Below are 17,958 nucleotides of genomic sequence, written 5' to 3' on the forward strand. Positions count from 1 at the left end.
ACTCCACATTTGAGTTTTTTACTCCTTCAGGGAACTGTGCCATCAAAGCAGAGCTCCCATGCACAGACTAGTTACATATTTTATTGACTGGCAAAGCCAGCATACAGAGTTCCTGCCCCGTAGTTTTTTCTTAACAAATATTTGTGCGCCACACTGAAAGCCAGACCATTTGGACAAGAACAAAGGCTGATAGATAATTCACATTTTTTCTATTCACACACACTCTATATTTCAAAGGAAGTACGTTCAATGCTTAGGTGCCGTAGTGGGTTACAAATATCCAACCTACACAGACTCAGGGCAGGGAGAAACACAGTCAATTAAAGCAGTAGATGTTCCCAGGCTACTGCCTTCCTGCATTTTGTACCACATATCATCAGGCAGTTCAAATGTGCAAGTACACTTCAACAGCTCTACTCACTGTAAAGTGTACAATGTAATTCCATTCTTCCTGAAGCGTATCTTATCTGAAAATTTAACAGGTCATTTCTTCCACATCCCCAGCTTCCAAAAAACCCGGAATTTTACAACAGTTGACAAAATGTACACAGGCAAATCTGTGGTACACCATGGGAACAGTATGTTTCACCTTACGGCTCAGGTGGCTGGCACCACATCTTGTAACTAGACTCCCGAATTATTACAAACAGTTGAACACACACAAACTTTCACTGTCTCACCTACCTGATCAAAAACTACTCTGAAGAAAATACACTCTGCAATTACACAAGGTTAAATCTCTAATAATAGTCTTCAGAGAACATGACCTAGATATGTCAAACATGATCAGAGAGATACGTATCAAGACATCTTTTAGTTAGTTAAGAGTGCCAGGCTTATTTAAATCTCCTTTATCTGTTCACACCTAGGCTTTTGTTATATTACCCATCATTTCCGTAAGTGGAGAGTAAAGCTGTTAAACTTCAGAATCTTTTATTTTCTTAAGTTACTGACATCTCTCCTTTACTACACTTATCTCATGTATTCAAAATAATAATCACTGTGATGACAATTTATCAAAACCCCAGAGTGATGTAAAAATACAATAATGCTATTCGCTTTTATGAACAGATACTCAACACAGATGACCAAAAGGAGCCTTTTAGCATTCTCACAAATTGGGAATTCAGACGTATTTGTTAATATTAATATGTTTGTGTTGCACCTCTTACCACAGATTGAAAAACACAAGATCTGCTGTATCAAGCCAAAATAATTTTGCCATTTGAAATTTTCTTTTACAAGAATTCTTTAAACAATGTTAAGGGAACCTATACTTACTAATCCATAAAACAAATTATGAAACTAATGAACCTCAGTTTTAATCAAATTTATAACTGTCCAAGTAGTAGAATGTAACGAAGAAAACACTGCAGGTAAAAAAACCTGTGTGAATACAGCTCTCCTTTCATTATATGTTTTTTATAAAACCAAGGTTTTTTAAAGTTAAAATTCACTCACTCTTATTTATCTTGTACGTAATTCCGATTCCTAGCTGTGGTTTACAGTTGTGGTCGTGACTGGGATGCTACAAGACAAAGAATTCAGGAAAGAAGAGCCAGAAGCAAATTGTACTTACCTTACAAGGCACATCATCCTCTTAAGGTCAGCAGAATACCCAAGTAATAATAATAAAAAAATAAATAAATCTACCCACAAGCAAGGAACACAAGTGCTTTCTAAACTGAGTGTCTATCCCAGTAATAAAGACCAAAAGAAAAATTCAGAAGGAAAAACACCTTCAGAAAACTGCACTACCAAGCAAAACGACCGCTGTGTATATCTCAAGGCTCTCTGCATTTCTCTATACTCATCCTCAAACTTTCACATACCACCATCCCAATTCCCTTCAGATCAACAACACCTTGCAATTCTCTCCACCCATGTCATCACACTACAGTTTCTCTGTGTCCCCTAAGTAATTTCTCTCTCTCATTTCCATTCCGTCCCCATACCAGTTTCTACAACTGCTCCCTATCCTGCACCTCTAAGTCGCCATTATCTTGTGTCAGCATCCTATAGCCTCTCTTCTAGCCACAGCATGGTTCCCGTGAACAGCATTTCCCTGCTTTTTCCTCTGATATCTTAAGAGTAAGGTATTTCCTAACTGTCACTCAATTGCAATAATTAGTTTTCAATGAAACCTGGCACAGAGGTTAAATCTAGTGTCAAATTAGATTTGGAGAAGAGTATCTATCTATCTTCCGTATCACTGGACACCAAAACACATTTTTTTAAAGCTTATGTTCACTAGTGACTTTACACAATGACTTGTACTTTCAGAGCTTCAATAAACTGGAAAAAAACACTCCACTTTCTTCACAAACAAGCTATTACACAGTTACTGCAACTCGCTCAAAAGAATATTGAAGTACATTTTACTTTCAGTACTTGCACTCCTGTATTTATAAAATCATGAAAACTGTATAGTCCTAATGAGTATCCAAATTTCAGCTACTATAAAGCACTCCTGAAACAATGTAACACACTGAAGATACTGGTCAAGTAACAATCCCCTCCACAGTTGCCTTCTGCATTTTATTTAAGACTTCTAATTCTCCATTTATGAGTGTTACCTAAGGAAACATAGGATCTCTCCACAGCTGCTAGCTGAAAATGACCATCATCCTTGCCTTGCAATGTCCTGTTTCATTCTCAAATTTAAACCACATTCAGAAACCAGTTTAAACATTGACTAAACATGAAACCTGTGTGCTAAAGAAGTCCAGATAGTACTTAATAATAGACTGAATTGGTTTATAAATCATATAATCATATATGATATAATCATTTTTAAGCCAGGAGAACAGAAGAGAAGTCCCAAGAAACTTGTCATTAAAATCAAGGTTGGGGTGGGGAAATAATCAATATTACAATTTAATGTACCTAGATTAAAGGAACTAATCTACTGTCTAAATTACAAAAAAATCCAACAAACCCTCAAAAAACTAAAAACATTAATTATAAGCCTGTGGTTGTTAAACAGGAGAACTGCAAATACACAAGTATGCAGAGACACAGGCTCAATTTTGGCAAATAATTAGGTATGGGGAAAAACTGGTGTGTGCACTATTTTGTCTACAGTAATACCCATAAAGCATGGAAAACTTTCATAACTTACTGGTATTTACCTTGGTGCTGACCCAAAACTACAGAAACTTCTGTTCTTTCAGTTCTGGAAACAACCTCCCCCAAAAAAGCTTAATTTAATTGTACACGTCTCGTTATGCCATTTGCTGTGTTTCTGTTCCACCCTGAGTTTTTGAGGAAACAAAACCAGCTACTGAAAACTACTGAAGAAATAAAATGAAAAAGCAATGCCCTCCCCCCCCCGCCCCAAATCCATGTATATTATGTAAGAATTACATGTGTAATTTTCTGTGTGCATTTTCATGAGACCCAAACGTTTAGCTCTTCCCCTTAGTAGTGCTTTGCTTTAACTGGTACCAGACCAAAGGCGTAACAACCGTATAGATGAATACAGATGTACGTATTCCGTTTTCTTACATCACCAAAAAACCCCAAACCACCCATGCACTGGGTAAAACAGGCATCATTAAAGCTGCGAGTGAGCCAAGTTACCACTTGCTCGCAGGACACATACTCTATTCAGTGTTATTAGCACTCACTTTGACGAGTTCTCAGACTCATCAACAAAATGGAAATGAGGGAAGCGAGTAATGGCTTTGCTTTGAAGCTCTGGAGATCAAAGCCACATACCTGGATTCACGCTACTATCCTACTACAGCCTTTCCTGTTTCTCCAGAACCAATGTCTAATGGTTTCCTTTTTGGAATATTTCTTTTACTACATACAGAACACAGCGGTTCATGTTCAACCCCCCTGCTCATTCTAGGAGCCTTCTCTTGGCACAGCAATCCCAAAAGCAGGACCCATAGCTTATGCACAACATCTGCTTATCTGTTGTACTGGGTTTGCACAGCAAAGTTTTGGTAGCTGGGGGCTACAGCGGTGGCTTCTGTGAGAAGTTGCCCCCATGTCCAGAGAGCCAACGCCAGCTGGCACTAAGACAGACCCACCGCTGGCCAAGGACAAGCCCACCAGCGACAGCCGGTAGCATTTCTGGGGTAATGTATTTAAGACAGAGGAAAAATAAACCTGCGCAAGAGCAACTGCCACCGCAGAGAGGCGTGAGTATGTGGGAGAAAGGACCGCAGACCCCGAGGTCAGTGCAGAAGGAGGCAGGAGGTGCTGCAGGCACTGGAGCAGAGATTCCCCTGCAGCCCATGGTGAAGCCCACGGTGAGGCAGGCTGTGCCCTCAGCCCATGGGGGTTAATGGTGGAGCAGATCCACACCTACAGCCCAGGAAGGGTCCCACGCTGGAGCAGGGGGATGCCCAAAGGAGGCTGTGACCCCATGAGAAACCCAAGCTGGAGCAGGCTCCTGGCAGGACCTGTGGCCCTGTGGAGAGAGGAGACCCAGCTGGAGCAGAGCTGCTGGCAGGACCTGTGACCCCGTGGGAGACCCATGCTGGAGCAGCCTGTTCCTGAAGGACGGCACCCTGTGGGAGGGACCCACGCTGGGGCAGTTCATGAAGAACTGCAGCCTGTGGGAAGGACTCACATTGGAGAAGTTCATGGAGGACTGTCTCCCGTGGGAGGGACCCCCTGCTAGAGCTGGGCAAGAGAGTGTGAGGAGTCGTCCCACTGAGGGAGAAGGAGCGGCAGAAACAACGTGTGGTGAACTGACTGCAATCCCCACTCCCCACGCTGCTGTAAGGAGTGGGGGGTAGAGAAAATCGGGAGTGAAGTTAAGGCCAGGAAGAAGGGACGGGTGGCGGGAAGGTATTTTAAGATTTAGTTTTTATTTCTCGTTATTCTACTCTGATTTGATTAGTAATAAATAAGTAGTTTTGTCAAGGCAAGTCTGTTTTGCCCATGGAGGGTAACTGGTGAGTGATCTCTCCCTGTCCTCATCTCAACCCACGAGCCTTTCTGCCTTTCGTTGTATTTTTTCTCTCTCTTGTCCAGCTGAGTGATAGAGCAGCTTCGGTGGGCACCTGGCATCCTGCCAGGGTCAACCCACCACATCTGTGTGTGCCAAACTCTAAGCAGGATGAAAAAGCCTTACAGCAACACTGCTCTGTCCCCTCCCTAGCTCTCACCTCGCTTTCCCCATGTCATAGGCTGGTCTTTCCCGGTACGGTTTGGCCACTGCAGCAATGTGGCCTTCCAGCCACAGCAGAAAAATCCACTCATCCGAGGAACCAAGCACCGAAGAGTTGCCAGCTCGGCCAGGCACACACAACAGCACCCCATTCTCTGAAGCAGAGGTAAGTAAGCATTTGGGCAGGGGAGCACGCAGGACTGCGCTGAAACTGCCACATTTTTAACAGGATGAGAGAAGAGCTGAAGAGGCCAGGACAGGGCCAGCTGGTAGCAAACAGCCAAGAATGTATGACAGGGAAGGCAATGGGACTGGAGAGCACAGAGGAATGCTGTGGGTGCGAGAGAAATGGTTTTTAATTAAATCTGGAAAACAACATGGTTATTTCAGCCAGTATCTTTAACATTAGGAGAAATAAGTACACTTGAAAGAAGTTAAAAATATTTCAGAATGTAATGCCTGAGCAACTTGGGAGGTGGTTGCTGGGGAGGACAGAGGAGCAGGGAAGAGGAGTTAGCTAGTTTGCAGCAAAGCAGCAGCAATCATTTTACACATTAGGAGATGAACGGCCAACATCTGGGTCCTTGTCTTGTAGTCTGGAACACAAGAAAATTCTGGAATGGGAGTTACCCAGATTGGCCTTCGGGGTGAAGTGGAAGGCTTCTCTATGGAGAAGATGAGAAAAAAACCCAACCAAAAATATCAAGAGTGCACATACATTCCTTTGCAACTTCTGAGATTAAAAGTGTAAGTTAGTAACCCCCAAAAAAGAGATGGAGACCAAAGAAAAGATACTTAATGGAACGTTCCCCATCTCATTGTGATACCTGCAGCTTCACCTCTCCCTTCCCAGGCCGTTCTCTCCTCTCCACCATACCTGCAAACATAACCAAGTAGCTTTTCCTTCCTTTCATATTGCTCAGACAGCAACAGAAAAAAACCAACTGCAGCCTCCCTGCCCTCAGCCACAGCCTGAACAGCCTCACCTGCCAGGAGGAGCTCAAGGGAACGCTGGCCAAAGCAGCACGGCTCACTTGGCTGCTTCTTGGAAAGGGCACGCAAAGCTTTGGGGAACTGGAGCGCCTTCTTCACCCATGGGAGTTTTCAGGAGAACGGTTTAGCTGAAGGTGCTCAACAACTTTTTCAGGCATGTGCAAACACACTGTTTGCAGGCCTGTAAATCAACTCACCTCCAGGCAGATTTTCTCAAGAACGGCATAAGGCACAACCTACACAGGCCAATTTCCCTGCCAAACAAACCTAAGTTCCACCTCCAAAGCAAAAAAAGGTACAAGGATGTATCAAAAAACAGCTGTAAGAATGGTTTAACACAGATAAAACATTGGGGTTTTTCCTGTAACACACTCAACAACGGATGAGCTAGTTGGGCAGAATTTTGCAAGGAAAGTTTCAGCTGACAGCGAGAAATCTAGCCTGGGAAATATGAGTTCAAGGGGTTAATGTCTGAGAAAGCTACAAGCAACTAACAGAGCTTTATAGTGGGAAGGGAAAGGGAATGTCCATGGCTACAAACTGCCCACATAATTATAGCCTGACTTCCCCTGCCTCCCAGAAGAAGCTGTGCTTGCTCAGTCCAATCCTAATTTCGAGAAATAAGAACCGACTTCAAACAGCAATTGCTTTATTAGACACTACCTTTCACAACACTGCCCTGAAACACATCTGCGTGTTAATTTTCAGCATATTCTTGTATCAGGTCTTCCGCGTCCTGATCCTCCACTGAACAGCATAATCATAGCAGGTACCTGCCTACCACCATGATGGGAGAACACTGCCACAGCTTTTATGTTAAAGATGATACACAGGATCAATTAAATAAGTTGTCTATAGCAAAAGTAAGTAGTGCATTTGAAGAAAACTGCGTAAGCAAACAATTATGACACTGCTCCCCCCCAGACCTGCATTCTCATACTCTTGCACATGTTTATTATTTATCCACATGCTGACAGAGGGTTTTCTCTCACACTTGCTCCCCCAATCTTAGCACACAACAGGGGGCAGGCAGGGGGAAAGTGATGCTCCTAGCAATGCGACTTAACAGCACAACATGCTGCCTCCTCTGCCATAAAAACCCTCCTGAAGAGCTTGTAACACCAACACTGCCCTAGACAGATACAGACCCCCAGGGTAATGAGAGGTACCTCGAAGACAGTCTAGACACACTTTTGCAAGCACATCCCAGAACACAGAACGGCTGTGGTGGTGTAAGTCTGCTCACAGACAAGGCAGTGTGACAGCCAGTACACGCTCCTGTCAGATATCCACAAAAATAATCATTTCCTACCAGTTACCATTTGAACCAGACCAGCAATATCTGTGCTGATGTCGAACCTTACCTCAAACTTTGAAATTAACCTGGTATTCACAGGTCACATAAGACTAACACCTAATACTGCCTTCCTCTAACAGGCAACAGCAGCAAGTGCTAAGTAGCAACTGCAAAGAGACCGTTTCACTTTTTTTCAGGTTGTAAGGATGGAAAGTATAAAACAACACATTATCCCAGGTATTGTACTAAGACCAGCCCTCAGCATTCCCTTGAGCAGAGTGGACCAGCAATACGCATAGAAAGTTTATTACACTTAGGACATAAACAGTGCTATGGAATTCATCCCCTGATGTTGTTGCACATATCCATCACAACTATTTAAACTACCACGATGGCTGCTGCTCAAGTACGTAGAAAACTGCTAAAATCAAGGGTCATAACAAGATTAACTGGGTAGCCATCTACCAGGGCTTGTCTGCAGCCAAATCATCTTCACCTTTAATGAAAGGACTTGCACAGGTGCACTGTACTTCATGAGCTCTCAACAAAGTATTTCGGTTATGTGCCGCATGAAGTTCCCATGCAGCAGAAACATCACACTGCTTGTAACAATACTCCTGCTCACCTTACACACCTGTAATCAATGTGCAGCAGCCTGGCAGAAGTTTTTCCCAGATTAAAAATGAAAAGTTTTGAGGAAAAACAGGACACATCGGTCAATGCCAAAGCCACAGTTCACACCACCGGTTTCTCATGCAGGATACAGGCACGCCGAAACAAGTGACACATGAGATGCTCTGAAGTCTCTTTTCTGATTCAAAGCACCTTCCAAACAAAACTGAATTTACACCCATCGCAGCCCGGTGAGGCAGATGCCGTTAACTCTGTTTTGCCCGTGGCAAAGCAAGAGCTGGCACGGTTGCCTGCCTCACCCTTGGCCACATGAGCCACAACCTCGGATTTCAACGGCAGTTTCCCGTTTCCAGCCCTACGCTATAGCTCACTTTTCCCCCCTACACACACCTAATCCCGACAATCACAGACATGCGGCGAGGCGGAAGCACAGGACCGAACCCCCGCGCGAAGGGGGGCACCCCAAGCACCCGCGGCGGGGACACCCGCGGGGACGTGCGCTGCCGGGGCCCTGCCTGCCCACGGAACCACCCCGCAGACACCGGGGCCAGCAGGCGCTACGGGCCCAGCCCGGGGCGTCACGTCGGCCGGCGGCTGGGGCCGCGGCCTGCCCGGAGGCGCCGGCGGGGGTCCGAGGGGACAAACCGCGAGGGGCGGCCTCGGCCCGACGGCCCCTCGGCTCACACCCCACACACACACACCCCCCCGGCTCACCTTCCCCGGCGGGCGCCCGGCTCCTACATCTCCTCCCGCTTCTGGAAGCTGATGCTGGCGTACGCGCTTAGGTCGTCGCTGGAGTGGCCGCTCCCGCGAGGCTGGCCCGGGGGCTTCGGCGGCGGCGGCTGCTTCCCGCCCGGCAGAGCGGCGCCCTCGGCGGCGGGGTGCAGGTGGTGGCGGCGGCGGTGGCTGAAGTCCTTCACCAAGTCCAGGTCGATGTAGTTGAGCCCGTTCTCCAGGGCGGGCGCGGGGCCCGGCTCCCGGCGGGCAGCGGGGGCGCCGGCCGCCTCCTCCGCGGCGGGCCGCAGCCAGACGTTCTCGAAGGAGGCCGAGCTGTGGCGCTTCACCTCCTCGGCGCCCCCCGCGCCGCCGCAGGGGAAGGGCGCCCCGAGCCCCCCGCCGCCGCCCGCCGCCGCCCCGCGGGCAGCGCTCGGCGTGGACGAGAAGGTCTCGGAGCTGTGCCGCCGGCGGCCGCCCTGCGGGTCGGCGCGGATCACCTTGGCGCTCTGGTTGCGGCCGGGGCTCAGGCTGACGCGGGTGAAGGCGCTGCCCGCGCCGGGGCCCCCGAGCAGGGAGGAGGAGCGCGGCGGCGCCGCCGACAGCTCGGCCGGCGGCCGCGGCAGCTCCGGGGAGGCCGCCGCCACCGCCGCCGCCGGCGGGGGCTTCTCGGCGGCGGAGCGGCCCGCCCGCACGTCGGCGTAGCTGAGCAGGCGGGCGGGCGAGCAGGGGGAAGGGCTGTCGGCGCAGTCCGGGCAGGAGCCCCCGGCGGCGGCGCCCCCCAGCTGCATCGTCACGTAGTCCCGGCCGCCGGGGGCCGCGCCTCGGCCGGGCCGGGCCGCGCTGGCCGCCCGCGCCGCGCCGAAGCCGGCCGGGCAGGGGCCCCGCGGCGGCCCCAGCTCCATGTTCATGTACTCCTCGGCGGCCTCGTCGCCCGGCGGCGGCGGCAACCCCAGCCCCAGGGCGGCCGCGGGGAAGGCCGGCTTCTCGCCGGCGATGAACTCGATGTTGACGTACTCGCCGGGACTCTTGGGCTCCGGCGGCAGGAGGAGCGGCGGCTGCTCCCGGGCCCGCGGCAGGGTGCTGGCCTTGGGGCCGCCCAGCGACAGCCGCGTGGGTCGCGCCAGGCGGCCCTTGGTCTGCACCGCCGTGTCCACCTTGCGCGGGGGCTGCGCCTGCGGGGGGGCCGCCCTCCGCGCCGCCGCCGCCGCCCAGGCTGTCGCTGCTGGTGGAGGACGACGAGTCCTCGGCGGCGTAGAGGAGGCGGCCGGAGCCGAGCGCGATGCGGGGCTGGGGGCTGCCCTCCTCGCCCGCCGCCGCCGGCCCGCCGCCGCCCCGCCGGTGCATGTGCTTGAAGGAGCGCGGCAGCGAGAAGTAGGAGTAGATGGGTTTGTGGTGGGCGGCGGCGGCGGCCTCCTCCACACCCGGCTGCCCCGCGCCCCCGAAGTAGCAGTCCGGCGGGGTGCTGGTGGTGGAGCCGCTGGCTGGGGACATGTTGATGTAGTCGCTGCCGCCGCAGGGGAGCTTCCCTTCATTGCTCTCCACCGAGAGTTTCGGGTGGTGGCCGGCACCGTTCGTCCAGATCTTGCCATAGCCCGCCGAGCCACCATCAGGGGAGTAGCTGCCGCTGGGAGACATCATCATGTAGCCGTTGGAGTCCACCGTGGCTGGAGGGTGGCGGCCCCCCCTGCCGGGGTTGATGATCTGCTGGGGGGCCGACACGCTCTTGGGACTCATGGGCATGTAGTCGCCGCCCTTGGGGGCCCCCCCACCGCTGGGCACGGGGGCTACGCCAGGCGACATGGGCATGTAGCCATCATCTGTGTGCGGGGCGGAGTTGGTCCGATGATGGCCGCCCTCCAGGTGGTGCATCTCCAGGCACTCCTCTGGGTAGGAGTGAGTGGGCACGAAGGCCGAGTGCCGGTAGGAGGGCAGCCGGCTGCTGCCACAGGGGTACGAAGGCAGCATCTCCGTGTACTCCTCGATGGAGGCCACCGAAGACTGCGAGGGTGTCTTCTGGTGGGAGATGGTGGGCGAAGTGCCTGCTGAGTGAGTCCGCTTCCTGAACGCCTTCTCCAAGTCGGCAACCTCCTCGCTACCGCCTCGAGGACAGCACGGTGTACCAGGGTAGCGGGACTGCTGCTGCGGGTGGCAGCTGCGTGGGACGAAGTGGCCATTGGGGGCTGCCAGGCTGCAGCAAGAGGAGGTGGCCTTTCCCCCCATGCAGATATAGTTGAGCTCCTCATCGCCCCGAGCTGGTGGGGTGTGCCCCAACGAATCCGGAGTCACGCTGCGAAAAGAGCTGCGGAAGTCACACGGGCTGGAACCATACTCGTCAGAAGAAATAAATCCACCATCGCTAGGGGAGCCTGAAACCGAAGCACTAGACCTTCGTGGAAACAGGCAATCCGAGGTGGAGCCGTGGCCGCTAGTGCTGCTGGATGAGAGGCTGACTGGACTGGTGGCCGAAGGAGAGCAGCGTGAGGAAGGCATCGGGATGGACCGGCTGTGGTTGAGCGGAGGATGGAGCCTGGAGTTGCCGCGGTGCCTATGCGAGTGGGTCCGGTTGGCACTGGGACTAACTGGGCTACCATCCACAGAAGCAGGCCTTGACATCGTGCCTTCCCCGTCGCTCGATGCTCGAACCCGGAAAGAGCTGGGTTTGCCACCCGTACCTCCACCCCCACCACCAGCAGGAGAGGTGGCCGTGACGCTCTCGGTCCTGGACCGGCGACTCAGCCCCACCTGGCTGGGCGGAGGGTTGTTGACATGGTGCCTGCTGCGAAGGGGCACAGAGATGGGGTTGGAACAGTTCGACGAGGACTGGCTCTTGCTGCGGGGCCGGAATTCCTCGCTCATGGCTCGCATAGCCTCTAGGATGGTTTCATGCATGTTCTGTGCCACCACCGAGTCGTCCACCTGCATCCAGAACTCACCAGGCCCAGTGACGGCTGAGCGCCCCACCTCGATGAAGAAGAAGTTCTCAGAGTGACCACAGCGGCGGATATTGAGCAGCTGCAGCACCACAGCAGCCGCATCCGAATTCAGCTTCACAAAGCTGATGGTCTTGTTAGTCAGGCACAGGCGGTAGATGCCAATCAGGTTCTTTGTCTGGCCTAGGCCCTTAGGCTTCAGAATTACTTGCCAAACTTCCTTAAAAGCTGGGCCAGGGGCTACCTCACCATAGCTGTCCTCACCTGCCTCCCCCAGCCCCACGCTGCTGCCTCCGAAGGTGACGTCACTGTGGTGGTGGTGGTGATGGTGGTGGAGGTGGTGGTGGCCCTTGGCCCTGTTGTGCAATTGCAGCAGCGCTTGGTACCAGCTCTCCTGTTCAGGCTCGCTGTCAGCTGCAATGGCAAAGTGCTCGTCCTTAGTGTAGAGGGCCACCAGGTGCTTGTTCTTGGAGTCAGCCCGTTTGTTGATGTTGAAGCAGCTTTCTAGTGGGATGGAGCGCTTGGGGGCCCCTGACTTGTGCCTCCATTTCTTCTCATTCTCGTAATACTCCAGCCGGGCGGGTCCAGACTCACTGGCTGCCCTCAGCACAAAAAAGCGTTTATGCATGCTCTTGGGTTTGCGCAAGTAACCCACCTTTCTGACATCTGAGAAGAAGCCCTCGTTATTATCTGTGGGGCTAGCCATGATGAGAGGCGGTGGAGCTGTTACTGCAGCTAGCAGTCCGCAAGACCCCAAAACAGCCAAGCCAGCCGGGAAAGACAACCACCTAAAATAAAATTAATGCAACAACAATTAAAAAACAATCAAACAGAAAAAGCAAACTAGCTCGGGATCCTCTTTTGAGAACGGGACAGGGGAGGGCCAGAAGCAGGGTGAGAGCAGCTGTTCAGTGGCAGAGGCAGCTTCCAGCACCAAATCAGAGTTTGCGTCGCTGTTTATGCCCAAATCGCCCTTAGATGGGGAAGCGCGTCCTTAAAAAGTCCAGTCCCGATCAGTCCAGGCGAAAGTCTCGTCCCGAGAGCAGCCGCCGGGAAACAGAAACGCATCTTCCCTCGGGGGGCTCGGGCTCCGCGGGGCCGGCCGGGGGCCCGGGGTCCCCTTCCTCCGCTCCGCACCCCTTCCCCGTCTCAAGTTTGCCTCCGCGAGTAGCGATTTCTACTGCAGATTAAATATCCTCTTGGGGGCGGAGATTGTTTTGCAAAGTCCGGGGTTTGCACCCAAAAATACGCGCTGCTTCCCCCACCAACACCACCTCTCCCCCCTCCCCCCCAAAAAAGGGAAAAAAAAAAAAAAAAAGAAAAAAAAAGAGCCGTCCGCAACACAACCCCCCCCTTCCCCAAATATCAGCGCCGAGGCGGCTGCTGCTGCTGCTCCCGCTCGTGCGTGCGGAGGAGGCTGGCGACCCCATTCAGTCCCATCTCGTTAGGCAGAGAAAGTGCCGTCTCCACACACGGCGCAGCCCGGCAGCGGCGGGAGGGGAGGCAGCCCGAGTGCCGAAGGAACATCCTCTCTTCCTCCTCCTCTTCATTCCAGTCGGCAGCGCCTCAGCGGCCGGCGGCGCGGCCCCCTCCCGTGCCCCAGGCCGGTGGGGGAGCGGGCACGGCCGCGGCGACTCCCTCTCCGCCGGCTTCTTCACGGAGTTTCCCGGCGCCCCGCACCAAAACAGGCGGCGGGGGCCGCGCTCGCCAGTCCAGCCCCCTCCGCCCGCCGCCGCCGCGGCTCAGGCTCACTCCAAGGAGAACAACACGTGACGGCGCCAGTGCGTGGACCATCCCCGGAGCCGCCGCCGCCAGGCTCCCGGCCAGCCCAGCGCCGCGGCCCCGCGGCCCGCCCCGGCGCTCCCCGCCCTCCCTCCCTGCCCTCATTCAGCGCGGCCGCGGGGGCCGCCACCGCCGGGCCCAGCCCCGCGCCGCGCCACCCCGCACCGCCCGCCGGGGGCCGCGCCCCCATTGGTGCCGCCGCCTGTCCGTCACGGCGGCGGCGGCGCCCGGCCAGGCTGAGGCGCGGCGCGTAGTAAGGAGGCGTAGACGCCATTCAGCGGCGTGTTATTTATAACCGCCGCCGGCAGCCGCTGCAGTGTGGCGGCTGTGGCCGCGGTGGGCCCGGCCGGGCGGAGGGCAGCCTCCCGCCCGCAGCCCTCGGCGCTGGCCCCGCACGGCGGAGCAGGTCCGGCCGCGGCACCGCCGCCCCTCAGGGTTGCGGCGGCGGGGCGGCTCCCGGGGCGGGCGGCGGCAGGCCGCCGGGCGGGCGCGTTTCCCCCGCGTGTGTGTGTCTCCCTCCCCGGGCTCGCTCCGCTCCCCGGGACCCGCTTCCGGCTGATACGTGGCCCGCACGGGCGCGTACCCCGCGCTGCCGGTGCGGCCGGTCCCGCGGGAGGGGCCGGAGCGGAGCGGGAGGCCGGCCGCTGCGGGGCGCCGGGGGGAGGGGGTGTGGGGAAGCCCAGCAGAGGCAGCCCCGGGCGGGCTGGGGCGGCCGGCTGCGGTCCCCGCAATCGGTACGTGCTACAATAAACCCAACATCCAACGGGAGCCGCCGCATTCGGGCCCGAAACGCGCCGCACGCGAAACTCGTACCTCCGGCAGGGAACCGGCGGCGCCAGCCGAGCGGGAACGTACATTGCTCAATGGCGCCACCTCCAGGGCGGCCCGGCGCGGGCCCCGTGCATCCGCCTGCGGCAGGGCCGGCCGGCTTGTAGGTTTGCCTCCGGTTGGATTGGGGGTTTTTTGTGTGTGTATGGTTTATTTGGTTTGGGGGGGGTTGGTTTGGTTTTTCCCCCGCCTCCGAGCGCCATGCCTCCCGGTAGGTGACTCCGGGGGTCCCGTGCAGCGCAGCCTGCGCCCCAGCCGGCCCGAGGGCAGGCACCACAGCACTGCTCGCACTCCCGCTTCGGGCTAAAACATGACACAAAAGGGTACTTCTGTCTGGTTTTATGAAGGCCCAAACATAGAACAAATAAGTTGGAGGGTTTTTTCTAAAGCATCTGCGTTACAAAGGTGGTTGTCAGAGAGCTCGTGTTGGTACAGTTGAGGTGAGAAGTCTGCTGGTCAAAAGGTGAAAAATGCCCCAGAAACAGTTGCAGGAGAACGTGGAGAACCCAGAAAAGACAACACACAGTATGGCAAGGCATCCTCTCCTCTTATCCTCTAGACTGCACCATAAAACACAGCCTTGTTTCCAAGTGGTCACCAAACACAGGATGGCAATTTGTAACCTAGGAGTTAGTTAAGTCTAACAGGCAAGACACTAAAAATAAGAAGACAGTTAAGTCCACACTACAATAACCTATACTGACATCTTATTCTTTCCTCTACTTCACACTGTGGTTCATCATGTCAAAAGCAAGTATTTGCATTGAAAATAAATCCATTATACATACCTTGAGATAAAAGCTTGCCACAAACCAAACATACTTCCATCTTCAACAAGTAAAATGACAGGAAATTGCTCATCCAACCCATGGAGCCATGGGCCAGCATCACAGCCTCAAGGCATATTAAGATCAGCTATGGTGGGTGTCATTAAGGCCAAGGTATGTTTTGTGAGCAGACGGCACCATCACCATACACACAAGTTGCACTGTGCATGCTAAAAAGGCAGCAGGTGGCAAGAGGAGAGCTCCTAAACCTCCTCTCCCTGTCCCTCCACAAGCATGGGAATGAATGTTTGTGAACTGATGATGTGTAGCACATTTTTAATTAAACTTTTTGCACTTACTAGGTAATGTTATTAATATTAAATAACTACCTGTATTTGCTCTGCCCTGTTCTTTCCCTTGGCAAGTGGCACACTGACATCCACATGCAAGTGGAATGATGTGTCGATGGGAGAATAATAACACACCTGATTTGCACTGTGTTGCACAAAGGAACATGGATTTGAGTGTAATAGCAGGAAACAGTCCTAGAACCAGAGAATATCTCAAGTTTGAAGAAATTCATAAGGATCATCAAGTCCAACTCCTTGCTTCTCACAGGACTACCTAAAACTAAACCATATGATTAAGAGCATTGTCCAGACACTCCCTGAACTCCAACAGGCTTGGTGTCACGACCACTTCCTTGGGAAGAACCTCTTCCTAATGTCCAGTCTGAACGTCCCCCAACACAGCTTCATTCCAATTATACCATGTTCTGTCCAGAGTATGTGGGCAGAGAGTGTATTTAAGTGTGCTGCATTCATCTTGGGAACATGTGTTTTAAAAAACAACCGCTTTTGCAGATACAATGAGATTTGGTTGTTCTTGTTTTCAAGGGGATTCAGTAAATGTCCCAGAAGCATTTTCAAACTCCATGTACAGATCCATGTCCTTCGCCCAGCAGAAATAACAGGCAATAACTAATACTTTCAGCATAATTTGAAAACTCTATTTTTTCAATACAGTTTGCATCATTTTCTTGCTTGTTCAGTTCCAAAGATCTGAAGTACTGCACTTCTGCACACCGCGCACCAAAGAGAAGAATGTACCCTTGCTTTTTCCATTTAAATAACTCCCCCTGCTTTGACAGTGAGCTATTGAGAATTTAGGCTGTGCAATTAATTGCAAAGGGGTTCACATACTACAACATCCTGGCAGAAAACCAAGACAAGACATTTCATTCCCTGTACAAATACCCATGGCTATCATACTACATTGGTTTCTCTCTAGACAAGATACTCAGTTTCAATAAACATGAACAGAGTGGAGGTTGCTGTTTTAGTACCTGTGTCCAAACCCCAAATTCCATACAATCGAGTTTCTGCAGTACCCTTCATGTTCCCCATGTTCAGATCACACACCTCAGAACATACTGGAACAAACCATTCTTCTGGAGACAATATAAGTATTTCATGTGGAGAAGTGAAAGGAGTATAATAGAACAGATACAAGGATCAAAGTTCCCATTTTTTAAATCTGCTTTAGTAAGTGGTTGAAGATTAATTTAGCATAGGATAATTCCACAAGGCATAAAGTGCTTGAAACAACTAGTTCCTATCATGTCACTACTGAACCTGGCAGAGCAAATAGGCGAGCACCATGAGATAATCAAAACTTGTGTTTTGGTAATGCTGCAATGATGGAATAGCATCTCAGGAAGGCCACTGCGAGCATCCACAATTAATTAAAGATGTAGTGCTGCTCTAAATTACAACGAAGACTAGTTTCTCTCGAAGCCACCTTTACCTTTCACATACAGACCCTCAGCTAGCTGCAAAGAAGCGGGTTTGGGTAAGTTGTATTTCTAGCTCCTTGTGGGGGTTTGATTTGGTTGGGGTGCTTTTTTTGTGTTTTTATTTTTTTTCACATTTGAATGAAATTAAGAGTTAAAACTAAATATGCACCCTTAATACAGTACAAAAAACCTGCCACTTTTCATTTTTTCAGGTGACTGTCATATGCTGTTGATCTTTGCCTCTGCTGTTACTTGCTTTTATTACTCTTTTTTTTCCCCCCAACCTTTCTCTCTCTGACACATCTCTATGCACTTTGCTCACTTTTCTGTGTACCTGCCGGTTCTGTTAAAAGGGTGTTAGTCCTGTTATTACTTTCTTCTAGACTTTTAGGGCCCACTGAAAATCTCTCTCACAAGGACACAAACCAAAAGAAACATTCCCCAGTGGTGGTTACATCACTGTGAGCCTGTAAGAAAAGCAGCATGACTCCTGTTCATCAGCTTTGTCAATTCACCTTCCAGACCCAACTGACTGACAAGTCTCTTACTCTAACCCCCACTCCCAGCTGCTCCAAAAACACTTGATCTCATCTCCTACATCCAACTCTTCAGTTAAAACAGTTGTAAAAAACCCTCCAGTTCTGGGCAGAATCTCGTGAAAAAATAACAAGTCAGGAAATCAACATTTTCTGAACATTATTTTCTTCAACTTCTTTCACATTTAAATCAAGTTGCCCCGGAGCAGGAAGAATGAGTTTGCCAGGGAAGGGGAGCGTGGTGCCAAGGGGCAAGCGAGGCAGGTGGGCAGCGACCTCCCCAGTAGCAGCCCACTCCTGCTGTACCCAAACAAGGTGAGCAGGGCAAGCCACTGACAGAAACCAGAATCACAAGAATACCTGAGGTTGGGAGGGACCTCTGGAGATTGTCTAGCTTGCCCCCTGCTCCCTTTTAAGCAGGGTAAAGAACAGCAAGTTGCTCAGGTCCTCGTCCAGTCAGGTTTTTAACACCTCCACAGATGGAGATTCTCACACCCTCCCTCAGCAGACTGCTCATGTTTGGCCACCCTGCCAGCCAGAAAGGTTTTCCTT

General features: G+C 52.1%; 1 protein-coding gene across 1 annotated transcript; it reads right to left on the reverse strand.

Moving 5' to 3' along the window:
• Positions 1-8,771: 8,771 nt before the first annotated feature.
• On the reverse strand, positions 8,772-12,958 carry IRS1 (insulin receptor substrate 1). The gene is given in 2 exon segments (XM_005237768.4): positions 8,772-9,950; positions 9,952-12,958. Coding segments are annotated over 2 exon segments (3,615 nt in total). The 5' UTR covers positions 12,405-12,958; the 3' UTR covers positions 8,772-8,788.
• Between the last annotated feature and the right edge of the window lie 5,000 nt (positions 12,959-17,958).

This window comes from Falco peregrinus, chromosome 12, assembly GCF_023634155.1.
Source record: "Falco peregrinus isolate bFalPer1 chromosome 12, bFalPer1.pri, whole genome shotgun sequence".
Taxonomy (NCBI): domain Eukaryota; kingdom Metazoa; phylum Chordata; class Aves; order Falconiformes; family Falconidae; genus Falco; species Falco peregrinus.